A 23,808-nucleotide genomic window follows, 5' to 3' on the forward strand; every position below is an offset into this window, starting at 1 on the left:
AAATCCATTACTATTCTGACTAGTTTCTCACCATTCATTCGTGTAACATGCTAGCTCTACTCTCGTTTTCGTTCTGTTCGTTTTGTACAATATCCTGAATATTACAGATACATAACTCTTATTTGATTATTTGAACTTTTGGTAATTTTAAATTTTGTATTGGGTACACTTTCTATATCTTTTTTATCGGTATTACCATTATTCCCGCTCGTTATCCTTTATCTTTATATCTATTTTCAGCATTTTCTTGCTTCGCTAACGAATTTTTTGTTTTAGTTTTTAAAAAATACTTTATAAACTATCATATATTGCACAAATTGTGAGATGTAAAGCAGATGTCTCACATTGGTTGTGTAAATATTTGCTCACCTGGCCTCCGTACTCCAAATGTGATCATTACGACAAATAGTTTTTCTGGAAACTAGTTTCTAGTTTTTCATCAATTTGTTTTTTTGTTCGATTTTTTGAACAATTTTTAATTTTAAATTCTTGTATGTATGATGGATCCTCCAACTTTTTAAAATTTAACTAACGCAAAATATCGGTATGTATCTACTAACAAATCTTCTCTTTGTTACAGCATTCAGTACCGTGCCGTTAATGTCGAGCGTTATTATCGGTAAAGGTAAGAGTATGTTTGTGGTGGAGATATGAGATACATAAAAGTTTAAATAATATAAAACTAAATAAAAAATTACTGATATAACATTTAAAATCAAATATTGAAATATTTATCAAAGATAGGGACTCCACAGTGTATGAGTTAGAGTGCGATTTTGATAACTGTTAGATGGGATCATTGGCAGTTTCTGGGTCAATAAGGGTGACTAATCTGTGAGTCTTTCGAGACTCCTGGGTAAGTTGTTCGAGGCTGATCCGGGTAATTCCAAAAAGTTGTCTAAAAATGGAATCTTGATATGAAGAAGGAAGTGGAAATGAAAAAGTGGGATAAAAAAGAAAAAAAGATCAACGAAGAAGAGGCGAAAAGTGTAATTGCTAAAATGCAAGAAAATTACATACTAACAATAGCACAAGTATTGATAGGAATCATCAAAATTCTATCTTTAGACAACTTAATGGATAACTAATAGAAACTGTTTTATGTGATAACGTGTATACATGTCAGAATGAGTTGGTCGCCGCCGGGTTCAGAAGATGTCCAGAGTGATTCACGCGAAATAAGCTTGAAAGGATGCAGAGAAGCATCCAGTTTAGGAGTAATATATGCTGATACAGAGCACCAAAATGGGAGATACAGTTCTACTTACATACTACAGATCTTGTTTTAAAGGTAAGTTTTAATAGTCTTTTTATTGCTGTGAAAGTACATAATTTCGTTATCTCATTTAGAAATATTTACATTTAGTTTTTAGTTTCCAATATGTTAAATTTACTTTGTTTAATATTTATAGCACCAGGTTTGAACGTTGGTTAGAATAGAATTTTTGCAAATATTCACATTTCAATTTGATCTGTTCACTACTTTCTTGTAGATTATATTATATATACTACTATACAGGGTGGTCCTTAAGTAATTGTACAAAAAGAAACAGTAGATTCTACACTTTAAAATATTAGGATTAAAGCCAAATTGCTTTAATAAAATGTTGATATTAAGAAAGATACAGGGTGTTAAAATACAAATTTAAAATTTTATTTTTCGCTATAACTTTCATGTTTGTAAACATTTATGTATACAAATTTACAACTAGGTACTTTTAAATATGAGAAATTTAATGCACACTTTGATTTAACTGATAGAGGGCGCCACATATGCCACATATGCGGTATAAATTTGCACCTAACTTTTTTGCTCTTTAAGTTACCTGTATTTGGGATAAAAAATATTAAAGATACATTATTTTAACAAAAAAAAGATATATTTGTTACTAACTTCAAAACTCAACAGTTTTCGAGATAATCGCATTTTAAAAATCAGCTGCATAATTCTGATCTAAGGCAATTACTCCAGGGAACGAAGAAAAAATAGACAAAAACATTAATACTTCTGAATTTTGGTATAGAATACCTTAAAATAAAGTTAATAGTTAACGAAATATTAAATAAAATAAATATATCCGCTGGATAATTAATAATAGAATTTGACAAAATAATAGAATAATAGGATTTTACATCAAACATTTTACGTTTTATGTTAAATTAAAGGCATAATCAAAACATTTTGTTTACAAACCAAATTAAGAAATAGTTAACTAAATAACATAACTTTTTGTCAAAGTAAGTGTTCGATATGTCCACCATATTCTTTAATTCATTTGTCAATATATTCCATAAACGATCGTCTCATATTAAATAGCATCATAGGTTCTAAAGAAACTGCTGCAGTATTTATTTTTTCCCATAGTTGGTTGCGAATGTTTATAGGATTCTTATAGCCACGTTGTTTTGATGCTCTCCATACATCAAAATCAAGCGGATTAAATTCTGGGCTACGTGGTGGCTATAATGTATAATGGATGAATATATTATTTTGGATACATATCCAAATATTATGGTATATTATGGAACTACATCTTATTTGTCGCAGAGGTTAAATAATGTATTAAACTATGATGTATCTCGTTTATTGGTTACTTATATACACACAGAATAACCTATCGATGACATTACTTATTTATATGATTACGTTACAGCTTACGAGTAACTATATTTACATCTCGAACAAATGGACTATTATGATTTACTAACGAACTAATATTATGCTGAACTAAATTGCCTGTGTGTTTACTATATTTATAACAATATCGGTTATTAGGCCAACGATGACGTTTTTGTAAAAATGCTGAGTCTTTCAGGTTAGAATTGTAGCAAAAGTATAATGAAACAAGACACATATGTGCTATTCAATACCTGTGCTCTAGTTTCTATTTGTCCTATTTCTATATATTCTATTTGTATATTAAAAATGGGGAAACAATTTATGTAATGAATAATAAGTATTCTTTTCGGATTTTTCATGAATTAAATAATTATATCAATATTTCACCACCCTGCCAAGGAAAATGACTACCATGACCAATCCAAGTTTAGAAAAGTTGTATTTAAGTATGTTCTAACTGCCTTCTCTCTAGAATGTGGTGGTGTACCATCTGTACCAGTGTAGCATTTTACAATAGAGAAAAAGTAATACAACGCCATTATAGAAACTTAAGAAGCGATAGAAAAGGGGAAATTGAAAACATGATGACGGCCAACGTCTGAATACGGACACGGCACCTAAAGAAGAAGATGAAGAATCTTTTCTCCAATAAGACATTTAGCACCCATAACAAAGCATTTTATGATGTTACATTATCATCTTTGAGTTGTTTTAATAAGAATAAACTATGAATTATGCTTATCTACAGGTATTCAGTGCTTTACCGCACAAATATCAAACTAAGAATTATTATGCAGCTGACATAAAATGCGATTATCTCGAAAACGGTTGAATTTTCAGGTTACTAACAAGTATACTTTTTTTTGTAAGAAAATGTGTCTTTTTTTAACACAAAATTTAAAAATATTTTTTAACACAAATAGAGCTAACTTAAAGAGCAAAAAAGTTAAGCGCAAATTTATGCCACACATGTGGCATATGTGGCGACCTCTATTAGTTACATTAAAGTATGTATAAAATTATAATTTATCCTACTCAAAAGCATCTAACTGTAAATTTTTTTCCAAAAATATTTACAAACGTAAAAGTTATAGCAGAAAATAAAATTTTAAATTTCCATTTTAACACCCTGTATATTTCTTAGTATCAACATTTTATTAAAGCAAGTTAGCTTAAATCGTAATATTTTAAAGTGCAGAATCTACGGTTTCTTAAATTAATATTAAAAGTAGTTCACTCGTGACAGATAGGGATTTCGGTGAAAAGTTGGAGAATAAAAAAAAAAGGATATCAAATACTTCATCCTTTTATTGAAGACGTTTCGAGTATTAATTCATAAACATTATCACTTCATCTACACATTAGTTAAATAAGCAAGTGCCATGTCTTCCTTAAATAACCATTGGAGCTCTATCCAACCTGACGTACCTGTTTCTTGAGATGTGTTTGCAGAATTTTTGCAATTGGTTTTTGATACTAATTTTTAGTTTTTGATGACTAATATTATCTACAAATATTTGGAACACTTGTGGATTCCACCACTATGAGCATACCTTTTTTGGATTTGCGTGTCTTTAGGAGGGCAGATAACACCTTAGGTATAGGTTGGTCAAGGAAACCTATGGCTTCCAAAAGGTTTCTCAACTACCATTCTTGTTATCCATTTAAATATAAAATCAACCAAATCCAAGCCCTTAGTTTTAGGTTACACATGATAACACATACGCTTAATCGAAGGGAATCCTTCATCTATGTAACCGAGATGACGTCAACGATAGTTCTTTTAAATGAAAATGTGTATATTATAATACATCATTGGAAAGGTCTCTTAATTGTTTATTTAACCATCCTAAAAGTTTTTGGCCTTACCTCAAAAATAAGTTCAATCACACAGATGGTATCAAGAAGATGAAACTAAACTGGTATAACTCTGGCTAAGAAATTAGATCTTGAAAATTATACCACGTTAAAATTATTCTGTTGCTGCTGCAGATATCGAAATCCGATCTTTTTAGAACGAATTAAATTCAATATTTTGAAAACAACACACTTTAGAAATAATTTTGATGTTGCAGCGTCGAAATAAAGCAGGTTATGAAGTAGTAAATTATTTCTGGTTTGACAGTCTAAATTTTGACAGAGGTGTAAACCGAAATCCATTGTGATTTATACCACGTTAAAATTATTATCCTACAGATAACAAAAATAAATAGAATTTTAAAAATTCGGGTTACGCCTCCGCCAAAATATAGACTGTCAAACCAGAAATAATATCTTACTTTATGACCTGCTTTCTCTCCAGGTTGTATCACTAACATTTTTTCTAAAATGTACGGTTTTCGAAATATTGAATTTAATCCGTTCTAAAAAGATCGGCTTTCGATTGATAGAGTGAAGGTATTGTCCGCTGCCGGATAAAAGTACCAGCGAGAGTATACTCCCGCCCCGCTGCATAAAATTAATTATATCTTATATATAGCTTTGGAAAAAAATCCTGGGACGTTTTTCACATTTGGTCCCAGTGAAGATAGCCTCAAATTGGCTGTCAATTAAGTTTCACAGAACGAAATATTTCTTTGGCCATGTCCTTATAATGTATATGTTATATGCTTCAAATACAAAGAGATAAAGCTTTTAAAATGTACATTTTTATTATATGATTTGATGGATTCTGTAATTTTATATCTTATATAAAACATTAATGAATTAATATTTGTTTTGTTTGATATAAATTGCAATTAATTATTAGAAAATTTTTTTGGCAATTGCCCTTTGATAAATTATGCTCCCATTTAACCGGCAGCAGCTAAGAAGCTTAAGGGTAGTCATTATATTTTTAAATATCACTATAATTCAATCTTAATCAATTTAATAATGTTACCTAAAGTTAAAATTAAATTTAACTAATAATATAGTGTTGGAAGTGCATCTTATAATATTTTTAGTTCTCCGAAAATTAATGTTTTTTACTTAAGCTTTTTACATATTTTTTATATACATGTACAATTACCACATGGTCTTTTGCTGTGCTAAGTTGGAGTTAATTTTTAAACTGTATTTAGTTTCAATTAATTGTTTATACAACATAATCTTATAATGTCCATTGTCGTAAGCTTCTTTACATTTTTAATATCATTGACTGCTACATATATTTTTGAGGTAACACACTTATAATAACTTTTCTATGGATGTTTGGTTTTTCATATTGTTCTTTTTAGATGAACTGATGATGCTTTCTGATTAGAAAGCGAAACGTCTTCAATAAATAGATGAAGTCGCCACCTTCTTTGTCTTTTTTCCCCTCTTCGAGTCTTCGAGTGATCCTTAATTTATATTGGATTGACGGTCGTACTCCTTTTCTCGATATATATATATATATATATATATATATATATATATATATATATATATATATATATATATATAGATTTATATATATATATATATACATATATATATATATATATATATATATATATATATATATATATATATAAACTCCTGGACAAAATTAACGCACCACTTTAATTAATATAAATATTTACAATATGAACACAAAATAAAACTAAGTTACATTGAAATAATAATAAACACCTACAAATAAGTTCAACATGACTTTATCATGACCTTAATTTACTTTATTGTTTCTTTAAAAATTTGTTTTTGTTGGAAATGCGTAAATAGGCTAGCATAACTCCAAATTGCAAAAAGAAAATAATCAGTAAAATAACAAAATAAAATACATGGGTCAACACTAATACCGTGTAGGCCCTCCTCTACTTCTTATGACTGCATGTATGAGTCGAGGCATGCAGAGAAAAGCTTGCAGAATATTCCCCTATTCTTCAATAACGGCCTCAATGAGTTGGTTGTGATTGCCAATAGGGGGTCTACGACTTCGTACCTTTTTTTTTGAGATAGTCCCATAGATGCTCTATAGGATTCATGTCCGGACTGTTAGGTGGCTACTCTAATAATGGAATATCAACATCATTTTGTTAGCCAACAACCTGTCGAGCCACATGAGGACGAGCGTTATCTTGCATGAATAAAAAATTAGGTCCAATAAACGGAGCAAAAGGCATTAAATGTTCGACAATAATGTTGTCGTAGTAATAATGGGCATTCATAGACCTCGTACGTATGGAAACCAACTCCGTACGAGCTTCAAAACAAATTCCCCCCCAAAACATTTTAGAGCCACCACCAAAAGGTACTTTTACTTACTAGGAGAGATATTGCAGCTGGCAAACCTTTCTCCTCGCCTTCGCCAGACACGCTCACAACCATCTGGAGCTTTTAAACATACGCTAGTCTCATCGGAGAAAAGAACTCGTTTTCAATCATCAATGGTCCAATTTTGATGCAATCTTGCAAAATTCAATGTCTGAACCCTGTGTTCTCTGGTAAGCAAGGATTTTTTGGCCGGTTTCCTGTTGCTCAATTCTGCTTTATGTAAACGTCTTCTAACTGTTCGAGATAATATCGCGACATTTCGAACATCTGCTAGTTCCTTTTTTAGCAAATTGCTGATGACTCTTCCATCTCTGAGAGCACTTTGTCTCAAAAAACGATATTCAATTTGATTAGTGCAACGTTTTCGCCCTTGCCCTGGTCTTTGATGGTACGGCCCTGTTTCATTATATCGCCTCACCTTGCGACTGATGCTGGAATGATGTCTTCCTAACAAACCTGCAACGTATCGCATTGAATATTCTTCATCTAGGAGAGTCAATGCTCGCACTGCCTCCTCCATTGACAAATTTCTTTGGCGGTTCATTTTTTTATTTGATTTTTATGCAAATAAACTTCCAAACATACATGTGATGAAAAATATCACAATAAAAAGCTTGTTTCTTACAAGCACTTTGGTTTAATCGGCACTTTTTATGAAAATTTTAACTCACTTTTAGTCTAAAACGAAGTTTAATACAAATTATTGTTAAAACAAGACTATTGTTAGCTAACATAACAACTGTCACTGTCAAACAAGGTCCATAGGCAACTTGTTGTACAGTACAGTATCAATAAATAAAGATTATTGAGAAAAATATCAGTGGTGCGTTAATTTTGTCCAGGCGTTTATATATATGGTATTGGAAAGCAGAAGTTGAAAGAAAAAAAAGTTTACAATAAGCTGAAAAGAAGATTTATTGTTTGGGTCAATGTTTTCATTACTCTTAAAGACATGTGAGAGGTAAACAAGGTTTAGGGAAAATATCTGAAAGGATGGAGAAAGTAAGTGACTTAGTATTTAGGGATACAAGTAGTAGCCGTGTGATTAAACCGTGACATTTATATTTTACAGATAATAGTGTAATATACCTTTTATAATGGAGTTTACTACAAAAGGCATTTATATTAAGTGATGATTATTCTTTCGAATGTATTAGGTTCAATAGAGAAGCACAGTTCTTTGTCAATTACATCCGCTTCAATCGTATACGCGTTGCATAAATCATAAACCCAAATTACTCTATGTATAATTCAGATTAGGCACATAGCGAACCTCGGCTTTATGTATGAGAAGCTTGAAAGTACATCATAAAAATATACGGTGAATTACTGACGATGTAAAAAAATTTAAATAAAAAGATGTAACGAAAATGAATTAGACGTAAAATGGCTTGAAAAAATTAAAACTTTTCCACTAAAATAGTGCATTTAATTTCGTAAATTAAAAGTTACCTTGCAAAATATAATAATCTACATTAAAAAAGTATATATAACTAAAGCATTTCAAAATGTAATTCAGAACTACTTGGTTAATTTGGTTTTTAAAAATTAAATTTGGTTTAAAAAAAAATAGCTGAATAGAGAGCTATTTTTATAAATTTTTTAAAAATAGCTCCCTATTCAGCCTTTTACTTTCACATGCGAACATAATATGCTTCATACAACTCTTTTCACCTATCTCTGTTCTGAGTCTGTGCAAACCAGTTTTTTTACCAAGGTAAATGATCTTCTGTCCAAAAAATATATATGATCCTGCAGGTTATTTTTGCACTGGAGTATATACCAAGAACATGGAGGATCATAAACAGGACAAAGTCAGTAAAACCAATAAGTCTGATGTCATTTTTACTGAAGACTAGAGCAAAAATTGCCCAATGGGCACATTAGTAATGATGCATTGTTTGAAAGCCCGATATATCAGGGACAATGTACATCTGCACCGACATTGCATCATCTCGTGCAGAGTGAAGAGTATGTTCGGAAAAACCAAGAGATGATGCTGGGTGCATTTCTCGATATAGAGTGAGCATTTTACAACACCTTGTACAAACTAATCACACTGACAATTCGGCTGAAAGGAATAGATGAAACAAGCTACAGATGGATACAGAAGAGCCGTGTGGTATATTCAAATGTTAGTGGGAAGATAATGTCAGCCCAGGTAGCTAGAGGCTATTCGCAGGGTAAGTATTGGATCATCTATTTTGGAATCTAATCTTGAATGGATTGATAGTTAGACTCAGCATCGTTACATGTCATGTCCTGGTCTATGTGTATAATCTGGTCATCTTATCCAACGATAAATTTAATGGCACAGTCAAAGCTACAATCCTCTGATAGTAGTTACAGAATGGACTTTATATGTAGGGCTTAACTAGCTAGATAAGCCCCTAGAATTCCAAAATTATGAATTTACCGGAACGAGGAATTAAGAGGGATAACCCTGTATATAAGTAAAATAAAGTACCTTGATGTAATTAAAATGCTTGCTTGCTTCTAAATTACAGGGCTGTGAGCTATATACCAGCAGGAGTTATGGAGGCCCTACTAGACTTTCCTTGTCTACACATCAATATAACAGGAATATCAAATCAGGACGGCAGAATGATCGGCTGTAGGGCCAGACTCCAGAGTATTCCAGACAGAGATTAACATGAAGGATTTTGAGCTTAAACGATGAAATATATGTACATATAAGTCCAGCGGCTATTGGGGCCTCCCTGGAACTTTAGGGTAGTCTCTAGACTTAGTGTGGGAATGCGGAGAAGATCTCAATAGACTGGCACAATATAACAGTGTCACACAGTTGTAGGTGGCAGGTCATCGGTGAATAGATGGAAATGAAAGAGCTGCTGAAGTTGACAGAAGAGGGTAAGCTAAAAAATACTTCACGGCTCCAGGGCTGGCAGTACAAGTGGTAAATAGCAAAAAAGCTGGTTAAGAACATGAAGCACTGCGGAAAACAACTAGGAATCAGCTCGGAATTATAACAGGTTTCTTTACCGGACATACGCCAGTTAAGGGACACGAGCATACCTGGGGCTATTTCATGGACATTTAAGTTTCAGACGCTATAGCAGAGAACGTCAAAAATTTAACTGTAGTTTTCATCACTATCATGCACAAAAGAAAAACAATTTTTGTAGATCACCAAGGGACCTAAAATATACGGTATCTATTTAATAGACCTATAAAAGCTGTTACAGGGTTTCCGAATTCCGGTAAAATAACCCGAATGGCGGCAGTTATTTTGACCGGTTTTTAAAATACGGCTTTCAATAAAATGGATTGAAGTTATGAAAAATTGGGAAGATTTGGTACATACTCATAGAAAAATAAAATAAAATTTGAATCATTACTGTGAAGTCTTTCAAAACAGCTCGTATACCGTTAAAACCCAAAATTGTGCAATACTTATGTCAAATTTGATGTTTATGGACGTTGTTTTCAAATATATCAAATATCTTGTATTCCTCATTTAGACCAGGGCGGATCTATTTTGAGGTGGATGTGAGAGGTGGCATTCGAATTTTTGCAGAAGTAGTTTATTAACTTCAGTAATAATTATTGACTTATCCTCCCCCTCAAATAACATCAATCAAAAAATTAAAATATTTAAAAATTACTTAAAACATAAATTTTTTCTAATTTCCTTGCTTATAACTTAAAAATTTATTTTGGAGCAAAGTTGTAAAAAATAAAATAGCAACAATTAAATATTCTGTAAGATACAGCTGGTTAAATTTTTTTAAATTTGTGATCGTTGCTGCACAATATCAATAAATACAAAAAAAGAGGGGGAAACAAGCCCTTTTTATTCAATGTTTTTCAACCACTTAGATTACACTTAGGACCTTCTTAATTCGTATAGAAATTCTTTATAATATAGTTAATCAGACCTACAAATTTCAATAAAAAATTAGACCATATAGAAGTTTGCCAATTTTTTTACTCATAAAAACATACCTAAGATATCTAACGCACTTTATGGAATTAAAATCGGATTATTTGAACGGTCTCAGGAATGTTTTAAAATTATAAACAATTTTTTAGCTTATAAACAAATAGAATATCTCGGTAACTATTAGCTTAAATTAAATTCAGGAAACGGCGTTGAAAAAGAATTGGCAAGGCGTTTCGTATAAATGAAAAAAAGTTAAATTAAGTGTAGTGCTTCCTGAGACACAACCGGTCAAAGTTGACCGGCATTTGCGACGAAGTTATAAACAATAGGATGATAATCTTTAATCCATTTCCTTTTTCTTTCGGAGCTCTTTCTCGATAAAAATTGTTATATCTTTAAGATATTTATACCATATATTATAATAAAAACCATCGATATTGCGCGTGAAAAATACCAAAAAAATTTGATTTAAGCAAATTGAATTTCAAATATCAAAATCAGTATACGTAAAAAAATGTATTTTCTCGGCTTCCAATGAAGCAATTTTCTTCAATTTTTTTTAATCCGACGTAACTCGAATACAGTCATCTCAAAAACGCATTACCAATTACTACCCTGGTCTAGTTTATGTAGTTTTATGATTAGAATCTAAAGAAACTAAAATAAATGAGTTGTTTTAATTATTTAAATAATAACTTGGAATACATTTTTAAGTTTCACCTTTCCAAAATAAAAGTTGTGAAAATGTAAAACATTATGTCATTGTAAAACATTTTTCATTAAGTCAATACTGACTTTGTGCGTAGATTACACTAGAAGAATATAAACGTAACCGCAAAAGAATAAAAAAATGTATACGGCCTACCTTGAAGGGTCTTATTTATGGTAATTTTGGTATTATCGTCCCTCTTCCATTTAACGTTAGGTGTAGGAAATCCGGTCGCTTTACAAGTTAACGTTTCATTTGAGCCCTCTCTCACGATCGCATCGCTGCTGCTCAAGGAGTCGTCTATATTTGGAGGCACTGAAAAATATGCAAAATAACCATTATCTTAATTTTGTTCCACAACGGTATAAAAATTTTTAATCTTATTAATAATTTTAATAAGTATATATTACTGTAAATAGCATACAAAATTTTGATTAAAATAATATAAGGGATATGCAGTGTAACAGTATCTAGAAAAAAATTCTCAGAAAACAACAACAACCAAAAACAAAGTCTCATAAGATGAAAGAAAACTGTTAGCTGTAGATAAATAATATCAAAATTGATGTTCTAAAATATTTTATTTTAAATTATTCTAATGTAGTTAGATTTATTTGTCGATAATTTTCGTAAAATGCAATTCGATCAAAACTTTCAAGGAAAACTGGCTAAAAGAAAAATTTAATAAAATAAAAAGATTACAAAATAAAGATGATCGTTTTAATATATACAAAAAATTAAAGAGCTTACAAGAAAACAAGATAAAAACAAGTACATTGTAACATTGTCGATGAAAAAGGAGATATAGTTATAGACACAGAAGACGAGCTGAAAGTATGGAAAAATTACATAAAAAAGTTATTTGATAAATCAAAGAGAAAAACAGAACAATGAAGATTGGAAATACGATTCAGGACCAGATATAACAAAAAGTGAAGTAGACACTATTAAAGAAATAAAAACTGGTAAATGGGTGGTCCGGATGAAATACTTACAGACGTCATTAAACTAATTGATAATTCTCTAATCTTCTTTCAATCATCTCATAAATAACCACTATTCCATTTGCCATTCAACTGGCATCTGTTGGTATTGTGGTATTAGTAAAATAATTATTTAGCATCAGACTAATTACTACAAACAAATGCCAAAAGAAAGTATTTATACATATAAAACAAGTTTGCATTAATATTCTGATTGACACTGTAAACTAATTGCAAAGATCCAATTAATATTTATAACCAGTGACGAAATGCCCAGCTACTGTTTCATTTGCATAGAAGGACCAAGGTAATAGGATTCAATGAATACATAATTCTCATATTAAAAAAAATTATAAAAGGACTGTTTTTTTTTGTAATATTATCTCTGACAGATATTATTTCTAATCATTTCATTTAGATGCAAATTTTATCGTTTGAGTTACAAGGACTCCTCTCTTCATTTCCTTTTATACGCATCCACGCTCCTCGTTAGTACCCTTTCGACTAACATATGGTCCTCCAATTTCTGATACATTACTGATTTGCTTTGTGATTAATTGACAATTATTAAAATCTGCTTTTGCACGTCTTAAGATTTAGTCCAGTAATAAATTCATATCTGTGACAATTTGACATTACTATAAAAATCAACTTATTAAAATAAAAGTTGATTAAAAGACTACAGATTAAAGAGATAATTCATTAAATAAATAAAAATAAATAAAAAACAAACAAAAACGTAAAGAAAGGATGATATCTTCTTTCATTTTATTTTTATTTTTGTGGATAGAAATGATATTTTAATAGTAGATATAGAGATGTTTTCTTTTTCTTATAAAATAATAAAATAGGTAAAATATAAAAATAAAAAGAAATAAGGTTTAATAATATTGTTTGTATTTGTTTTTTATTGAGAGGGGAAAATTATCCAGGCTTTGTGTGCCTGAGTGTAAATATATTATTTGTATTTAAAACCGCGGAGTAGTTATTCTGAAAATTAACTTTTTGCTTCTAAGAAGGTCAGGCTTGAATTTTTTATTTTGTTTTGGACAGCCTGTAGAAATCGATTGCTGTTGGTCAATTTTATAATGTCTGCAAAAACTATTTTTGGATCTCTATATATTATGTCGTCTTTTTATTTTGTATAATTATGGATTCTCCTTGCAGCAGATTGTCAAAGTTCTTGCAAATTCTTGCAAGAACTAGCAGAAATAGATTGCAATTCCAACAATATGCTAGTCAGTTTCGATATCACCAGTCTTTTGACCAATGTACCATTGGAGAAAACTTAAAAAATAATAAGAGCAAATTGGAGACGGAATTGACAACAAAACCTAAACTGAATGTATCAGATATCATGGAGCTACTAACATTTTGCACATACAGGACTTATTTTTATAGATTTCTATTTCTATAAGCAAAATTTCTTATCTCCATTATTAGCGGATATATTTATGGAGGACTTCGAACAAAATATTTTACACAAACAACCCACAGCATGGTGGAGATATGTAGATGAGTGTTCTCTGTTTGGTCTCAAGGACCAGAAGCATTAAATGCATTTCTAATGGACATCTAAAATAAAGAAGAAACAATTAAATTCACCCTAAAAAAATAAAACAACAATTTACTTACTTTTTTTGATGTGTTAATTACAAAAGAAGACACAGGGTATGCAACCAAAGTTTACAGAAAACCAACAAACACAGATATTTAACACATATTATATAATATATTAACAGATATTTAAACTAACCACTGAGACCACAATCTAAATATTAAAGAAGGAATTATCAAATCCCAATAGTGCTCGAAACACCTGCTCAAATAAAAATGCATTTCAGGAAAAAAAACTGCGTACAAAAGCCATTGCCATAAACAAAGAATTTAACAAGATTGACGAAAGGAAACAACAAAACACTACAAGCAATCCATATATACTAACAACGAGAGATTCAAAGATGACAACAATACTACACTTGCGTGCATAGAAATCGGCCCACTGTAAACTTTTGACTTTAACTATATTTTTTTCAAGAAATATTCATCATATCACACAAACAAATATACTGTTTGAAAGACAATTTAACATGCTTTAATGTGAGTATAAATTTATCAAGAAGGTTTATCGTTTACTGGTTACATAGTAACCGGTAAACAAATGAAACGTATTTATGTGGTGATTGTCACGAAAATAACAAATTTGTCTAATTGTAAAAGTATTGCCTTTGCAAGTGAAATTTGCATATTATTCGTTTTTTATAATCTCAGCAGTGTTCAAGTGTGTTAGTTTAATGCATACTACACCACAAAAAGCCGCCCAAGTTACTGCTCTAATCGAAAATGGACTTAGTCAGCGAGCTGTTGCTAGACAATTGGATATGACACTCGCAGCGGTTCGAAGAGTGTGCCAACGTTATGAGGAGACTGGATCCTTTCATAGGCGACCTGGAACAGGCAGACGGCGATTTACAACCGCTCGTGATGACCGCTTTATTGTGTCAACAACATTAAGAAATCGTCACCTTAATGCCGTTCAGGTGCAACGACAGCTCCGTGAGGTGCGAAGAGTGGCTGTTAGTCAGTGGACAGTGAGACGAAGACTGCGGGAAAATAACCTGACCCCTAAAACACCTGCGATTGGTCCAAAACTTACTCCAGCTCATCGGCAAGCACGCCTGCGTTTTGCACAGGATCATCGGAATTGGACGTTGGAACAATGGGGATCTGTTCTGTTCTCAGATGAGACCAAAATATGCCTCTATGGTAGCGACCGAAGAAGGAAAGTGTACCGGAGACCAGGAGAGAGATTTGCAGAATGCTGCTTTGAAGAGCGGAGTGCTTATGGGGGTGGTTCCTGCATGATCTGGGGTGCAATTTCTATAGGAGCACGAACCGATCTTGAGTTCATTCGTAGGGATGACCGTGTTCACGGAAGAAGAGATTTAACGGCTGCCAGATATATCGAGGAGATTTTAGCAATTCATGTGGTACCTTACGTCGACTACATTGGAGACGAATTTATCTTTATGCATGACAATGCAAGGGCACACACCGCAAGAATCGTGCAAGATTACATTGCAGAAGTCGGTTTTCAGGTTATAGACTGGCCAGCAAACAGTCCTGACCTAAATCCGATCGAACATTTATGGGATGAGCTAAAACGAAGACTTCGAGCTAGACTTCATACCCCCGACTCGATCCCAGAGCTTATTCTTGCAGCAGAAGAAGAGTGGCTTAACATCCCACAAGCAACAATAGCAAACTTGATTAGATCTATGCCTAATCGTATAAAAGATGTTATTAGGGCAAGAGGAGGTCATACCCATTATTAAAAAATTAAGTGTTAAGTTTTAAATTGTCAATAACCCTATTTATGTTAATAATAAAAAAGCTTAATTTGCTTAATAAATTCATTTCACTATGTTAAACATAGGAAACCGAAATAAGTTTTCATAAATTTATACTCACATTAAAGCATATTAAATTGTCTTTCAAACAGTATATTTGTTTTTGTGATCTGATGAATATTTCTTGAAAAAAATATAGTTAAAGTCAAAAGTTTACAGTGGGCCGATTTCTATGCACGCAAGTTTATATGTACAACATCAGAAATATTTAAAACAACCAAAACTCTAAGATTTATGTTGTCCAAAAATCAACCCCAACAAGACATAAGAAAGATCAAAGAACTGTATCTATAAAATATCCTGTAAATGCAACAATTTCTATGTGGAAGACACCATAACACCACCAAGTGTCCAGATAAACGAGTATGAATTTTTCTTCAAGAAGAGAAACTTCAACAAATATCAGATATGCAAACATTCCGGGGAGCATGAGAGCAGAATGCAATGGAAAGATGCATCAATAATCATTAAAGAAACATACATAAAGAAGATAAAAGTCAAAGAAGCTGCTCTTATTCTACTTAATGAAGAAAAATGACTTTTGTTGCTAATTCTAAAAGAAGAAGTCACTAACAAGAACATACCAACAACAGTGAATTAAAAAAGCTGCAGGTGTAAAATTATAGACAATACATATGCAACACACAACACACAAACATATAATCTACGTAAATACACATTACACAAAAAATATTACAGAAACACACAAAACAGTCATACTTTTATATGCCGAGGCTAAAAATACCGCCCTTAGATTGTTTCAACCAAAAGCAGGCTATTGCCGATAAGGCCGAGGCCAAATAAGTCTAACATCAATTTCTCTGATTGGAGAATTTATTGTAACTGGCTGAATGACAAATGTCTATGCCATTAAAAAAAACATCAATTTCGAAAAACATAACCTATGAACAATTTATTGTGGCTTTATATTCCATAAACATAATATTAAATTTAGACAAGCCACAAGTAAACAGTCTCAGAACCTTTCATAATAATTATCTTTTACTAAATATTAAAAATTCAAAATACAGAGTTTACTTTCTAATCCAAATCCAACGTTAAATATTCTTTCCACGAAATAGTTTGTAAATATTATTAAAAACATAATTATTAGTTTTGAAATTCAACAAGATATACGATAAGTATAGTAGTTATAAAACTATATGAGTGTTTTTATATAAAAAAAAAACAAAGTTGTCTTCAAATTCCAGTATAACAGAAATTAGCCAAAAGCCCCTTGTTATAAATTTTCACATTTTTATTGCCACCAAATATGCCACTGGGATAATTCACCCTGTATATCTTTGACAAAATAAACTCTAAAAATTATGGTTTAAAAAAGTATTAGTTGTATTTTCTATTTTTTTATTCTAATTGAAAGTTGTATATATATATATATATATATATATATATATATATATATATATATATATATATATATATATATATATATACGTATGTATACGTATTATATTTCCCACTTACGTTTCTATACGTAATACATTTTTAATCTAGTCTCCATAGGGTATAATGCGATCTGTATAACATTGAGATACGGTAGAGCAATTTCTAGAAGCGGGGTTATCCATTCCTCAGAATGTGTGTTCCTGGAAATGTTGTGTTCGGGAAATAGGGAAGAGGATTGAGCATATCCAACATTAAGCATAATGGTAATGATTTAGGAACTGTGAACCGAAACTCCAACGGGTACATCTATTTCAGGGTCTGGAAGGTGAAGCCATTACCTGGTCAATTACATTCAATGTAATTGAGGTTTGGGAACTGAAGTTATAATTGAAAACTGTCGCATAGTCGATATTTCCTCAAAATTTCGCAATTATCTAGTCCTTTGTGCTGTTATCATTCTAAAAATATCTCAAAAAAGTTAATAATATTATTAAGAATATTACGAGATATGATTTCTCGTAATTTTCATTTTTTTCCGTTATAATAGCTAGCTTTCATTATTTTTTCTGTTATAATTACATTTTTATGTTAAGTATACTAAAAAGCAAAACTGATAATTTTCTAAAATAAAATTGTGTATCTACTATTTTTAATATGAAATAACGACAATATTAATTGAAAATACGTTTAATTCGATGGTTCCATTTTTTACTTCGGAAAAAGATCTCAAAATATATATTTTTTGTTACTAATCATATAATTTTCATCATTATCATTCATGATGACAATTGGGACACATTATATATATATATATATATATATATATATATATATATATATATATATATATATATATATATATATATATATATATATATATACATTAGATATAGATCGTTTTGTGATTATTTATAGTTATTCATATCGTGTCGATAAACAGGAGAACAGGGGAACCTGTTTATTTTACTAGTGATGTTGTTAAAAGTAAACTAATTATTTATGAACTTCGTCTGCAGGTGGATGTTTTCCTAAGTTATCTCGTTCTAAAAGTGTTTAAAATAGCTTAATTCATCAATAATTTTCTAGTTTAAATCATAATTTTTTTCTATCAATTTTCTAACATCAACTGCTTTTTCTTGTTTTATTTGTAAAATAAATATTTGTCTGTTACAGAACGTGGTCTAAGAGATTTATTTATTAAAAGCGGTTTCAACATCCTATCCCCTGATGTATTGCTACAAAGTATGTAATAATGTTACTTGATTTTTACTTGCTTTATGTCTACTTGCAGTTTTTTCAGCCTTTGCGAAGTAAGTAGGGTAAGGCATTTTTTTTCCAATGCAGTCCCGTTTCATCAGCGTTAAATACTTGATTGGTACAATAGTCCGTATCTTCAATAATTTTCGCTCGCGCTCCTGTAGAAATATCTTTGCTGCTGCTTTATCTGCTGTAGCACTCTCTTCTGTGATCTTGATATTATGAAATGCATTTCTTTTTATAAACCTGATTAGCCATCCTTTGCTAGCTGAAAATTGTTACCAGCTTGGAAAGTGGAAGTTGTTGGCTCTGACTGTTTCATTAACGCATAAAACTGAAGAGCTTTTTCCTGGATTAAATAACCACTTGCAGGAATTCTTCTTTTAATTAGTTCCTTAATTCAAATTGCGATGGCTCTTTCTGTTCTTTCTAATAATACATCCCTTGAGTAAGATGAAAATTTGGGGCTTAATTTTGTACCAGAAATTATATATTTTCTAATAGCAACTTCATTCTTCTTAATTGCTCTTACAGTTGATACGCCTAAATTAAAATATTTTCTAATTTTCAAAATACATAAGTCCACAGGAAATAATCTACCGACACAAAATAGCTCATTTCCCGAAAATACTAGAGATCAATATCAACACATCTCTAGACCTGAGAGAAAAAGAATAAAAGAAAACATAAATCAAATAACGATTGATGGCCGCACCTAACAAATATTTAGATTAAACTGCAATCTATCAAATACAGATGCAATATTGTCATCTCAAGAAATAGAAAAAGTCCGAATTCCTCATGCATTAGTTCATGTAAATGAAGATGGAGACTTTTTTACTTCCGTCATCAATGCAAATGCAATGCCAAAGACTATCGAATTTTTTAACATCAACATTGAACCTATAGACGACTTGGAGCCAATTTTTTCTTACAACCAAAAGCACAGTGAATATCCAATTATAGACAGAGAACAAATTATAAAAGAACAACTGAGAATTGACCACTTGAATCCGAAGAAAAGGAACAAGTTTTAAATATATGTACAGAATTTTCAGATATATTCTATGTAGAAGACGACAAACTGACATTCACAAATAAAATTAAACACGCAATTAAGACAAACGACTTAAAACCTGTCTACACAAAATCTTACAAATATCCACAGGTACATAAAGAGGAAGTAAAGACACAAATCAACAAAATGCTAGAGCAAGAAATAATTCAGCACTCCATCTCCCCTTGGTCATCTCCTGTTTGGGTTGTGGCCAAGAAACTTGATGCATCCGGAAAACAGAAATGGCGAGTTGTTATTGACTACCGCAAGCTTAATGAACTTACAGTAGAAGACCGATATCCACTTCCACAAATTTCAGAACTACTGGACCAATTAGGAAAATGTCAGTATTTCACAACACTAGACTTGGCATCCGGATTTCACCAAATTGAAATTGATCCAAAAGATATTCAAAAAACAGCATTTTCAGTTGAAAATGGACATTATGATTTTGTGCGTATGATTTTTAGTTTTAGAAATGCCCCTTCTACTTTTCAACGAGTAACGGACAACATTCTCCTGGGAATTCAATCGAATGATGTTTATTAATTATATGGACGACATTATAATCTATTCATCCACCATTTATGAGCACATGTCAAGACAGAAGTTTTTAAAAGATTAAGGAAGGCAAATCTGAAGATACAACCAGATAAATGTGAGTTTTTAAGAAAAGAAGTCGCATACCTGGGTAATCTTGTAACAAAACACGAAGTAAAAACAAACCCTGCTAAAGTTTCATGCATAAAAAGTTTCCCGGAACCCAAGAACCCTAAAGAAATTAAATCATGCTTAGTCGATTACTACCGAAGATTTATTCCAAATTGTGCCAAAATCTCGAAGCTACTCACTAAATTGATTCAAAAAGATGTCCCTTTTGTCTTTAATGTCGAATGTAAAGAAGCATTCAAAGAACTTAAAAATATTCTAATGTCAGACCCAATCCTCATATATCCAAATTTCGAAGAACCCTTTTTACCTACTACCGACGCTAGTGCATTCGCAATTGGAGCCGTTTTGTCACAGGGTCCATTAGGAAAAGACTCTCCGATCGCTTATGCCTCTAGAACATTATGCAGTGCAGAAACAAAATACGCCACAATAGAGAGAGAATTGTTAGCTATCGTATGGGCAGTAAAACATTTTAGACCATATCTTCCTCTACCTTTCACATGGCTTTTTTGAATCAAAGACCCGGAAGCCGCTTAGCGCACTGGCGCCTAAAACTTGAAGAATATGATTACAAAATAGAACACCGATCAGGAAAAATCAACCGAAATGCAGATGCTCTTTTGAGAATAAAAATAAATCATTTTAAGGACTGTGCGAACTTCCAGTCAAGACTTTTATTGCACGCATCTAACAAAGGTGACACAGAGATTCATGAAGACGAATACGAGAATATAGAAGAAGACATAGAAAAAATGTCCGAAGAATTCGAAAACTTTCTTGATTTATATAGAATAAAATCAATAATCGATTAGCCCAAAATAGAAACATCAAATGCAGAACAGTTAGACAAATCTCATAAGAACATCGTTACCTTTTTCTGGCAGAACAAACTCGAGAATTTTCACGAAAAAATAATAGAGGACATATTCGAAGAAAACGTAGAATATAGTAACCGAAGAATAAATATCGTATCCAGTAAAACCGTAAAAAACCGAAAATATTTCATTATCACATTACCTTTTGACCCAGAAAGAGTAATGTCGTACTTATTTCTCATACTTTTTGCAAACCAGGAACAATTCGATGAATCAAAAACCTATTGCATAGAAAATAACCTCGAACATTCCATTCTAGAAATATTTTCCTATATATTTGCAGACAAAGAACTTACATTAAATCCCACAAATATTAGAACATTACCATAATGGCAAAAATAACTTACACCGAGAGATAAACGAAACTGTCAGACCCATAAAAGAAAAATATAATTGGAAAAATTTAATACAGGACATAGAAAAATATATAAAAGCCTGCGAAATTTGTCAAAAGGTTAAGATTTACAGAAAAAATTTAAGTTGGCCACTAGTTAGACCAGAAACTCCCAAAACACCATTCAAATGGATCAACGTGGACATATTTGAATATCCTACAAGAAATTATGCACTAACCATTCGAGATGAACTAACTAAATTCACTCAAGCCTACCCTATAGATCATAAAAAGGCAGTTACCGTAACAAATACACTTCTCCTATTTTTCCAACATTACGGAACACCTTTAAGAATACACTGCGACTGTGGCTGAGAATTTGAAAATGCCATACTTAAGGATCTATGCACGCTCTATAATATAAAATTAACATTTTCTAGTGTAAATCATCAAGCTAATGGATCTATAGAACGATTTCATGCCACACTCTCAGAAATGATCCGAGCAAATCAAGCCCATAATCTCAATGATCATCCATTCACGATTCTTCCTTATGCAGTGATATGTTACAACAATACCAAAAACAAAACACTTTTTCACACCGTATGAGCTAATCTTTGAGCATACTGCAGGACGACCACCCGAAACTTTATATAATCAAAAAAGCCTAATTAGTAAGTACGTTAGAGACCTCAATAACAGTATGAAATACTTTTATAAAGTAGAAAGAGCAAAAACAGAAAGAGGAAAAGAAAAAGCCAAAATAAGATTTGATGAAAATATTTCAACACAACGACCTAACTTTAAAATCGGTGACAAGGTATATGGTATATGTAAAAGAATCCCAAATTAAATTAAAATCGGATAATTTATTTAATGGCCCATTTCAAATCCAAGAAATATTTACAAATTCTGCTATTATCCGAAATCCCCAAACCAATCAAACTTCTAAAGTAAATTTTGACACTTAAACCACACTTTGAATAAATTTCTTCTTTGCAGATTCTATGGACTTCTTTCAGTCGGCCAATCTCAATTTCACGTCTTTCCCATAAATATCACAGTCGGAATCTTCTATCACGAAAAAGGTACCATCCGTATATCTAACGACAAATGGACGTTACTCGTTTATAAGGAATTGCTCCCTATAAAAACTACATTATCCAATAACGACAGAATTCTAAGAAACCTGTTAGATAAATTTACTAATGCCGATACACCCAGAAAACTCTCCCTCCAAGCCGAAGTACAAGCACATATCAGCTTGATCAGACAAATTTAAAATTCTGTGAACCTAAAATATAGTGAAGTAATTGCCGACACAAGTACCTATACTCCACGCCAAAAACTCGGATTAATTAACGGTCTTGGAACTGTCTGGAAATCTATTAGTGGAATTTTAGACGCACCCGACGGTGAATACTTTAATCAATGTATAAATAGAATAACCACAGATTCTCATCAAATCGAAACCCTCTTGAAAAATCAAATCTCCGTTACGACTTCAGTCTTAAAATCTTTTAACAATACTATCCAAAAATTGCAATTAGATGAAGAAACCTTTGACAATGATCTAAATAATATTGATATATCTAAATAATATTGAGATATAGCTGACGACATCTCATTTTATCGGGCGCGATTTCAAATATTAGATTTGTGTGAATCATAATGGAAAGCTACATATTTTTAGAAAATTACCTCAATGGCATTTTAAACGCCATTGCATTTTCTCGCTTGAAAATCTTACACAGTTCAATTATTTCCCCCAATGACTTAATGGATTTCCTAAAGACAATCTCACAATCATTAGAAAATAATGTATTGCCATTACAGATTTATACATCAAATAAATATAGCCCAGAATATTGACATAATAAAACTCCAAGCATATCAACTTGATTCATTCAAAAATTGTATTCGTCCTTGCCATCCCATTAGTCGACCCCCAAATTTATATCTTATATCACCGATATTTGATACCAATATTAGATAACCAAACTGGCCTATATCTTATACTTTCTACTGTATATAAATATATAGCGCGAGATGATGATTCTTTTTCATATATTTTACCCTGAAATACAGGAGAATGCAAACTAATTAGCCAAAGCCAAAGAATGTGTTCAGACATTCTTCCATATCCAATAAACAGCCACGCCATGAGAGAAGCCCACCTGTTAAAACCAGTTAGCATTTTACCAAAAACTTCTCAGATGTCAACATTTCTGGCACCAGGTTACAGTGTCCAAGAAATTGATCAAAATTTATGGTTAATAACAGTTTCCGATCCATTATCAATTACTATTAAGTGTGGAAGAAAATACGTCACTACCTGAGATCA

General features: G+C 31.6%; 1 protein-coding gene across 1 annotated transcript in view; it reads right to left on the reverse strand.

Annotated features, from left to right (window-relative positions):
* Positions 1–23,808, reverse strand: part of LOC140451811 (lachesin-like) — a 264,100-nt gene that overhangs the window by 15,710 nt on the left and 224,582 nt on the right. The window contains exon 4 of the mRNA XM_072545679.1: positions 11,626–11,784. Coding sequence (XP_072401780.1) covers positions 11,626–11,784 — 159 coding nt within the window. The remainder of the gene's footprint in view (positions 1–11,625; positions 11,785–23,808) is intronic.

Source organism: Diabrotica undecimpunctata, chromosome 10 (genome assembly GCF_040954645.1).
Source record: "Diabrotica undecimpunctata isolate CICGRU chromosome 10, icDiaUnde3, whole genome shotgun sequence".
In the NCBI taxonomy this organism is placed as follows: domain Eukaryota; kingdom Metazoa; phylum Arthropoda; class Insecta; order Coleoptera; family Chrysomelidae; genus Diabrotica; species Diabrotica undecimpunctata.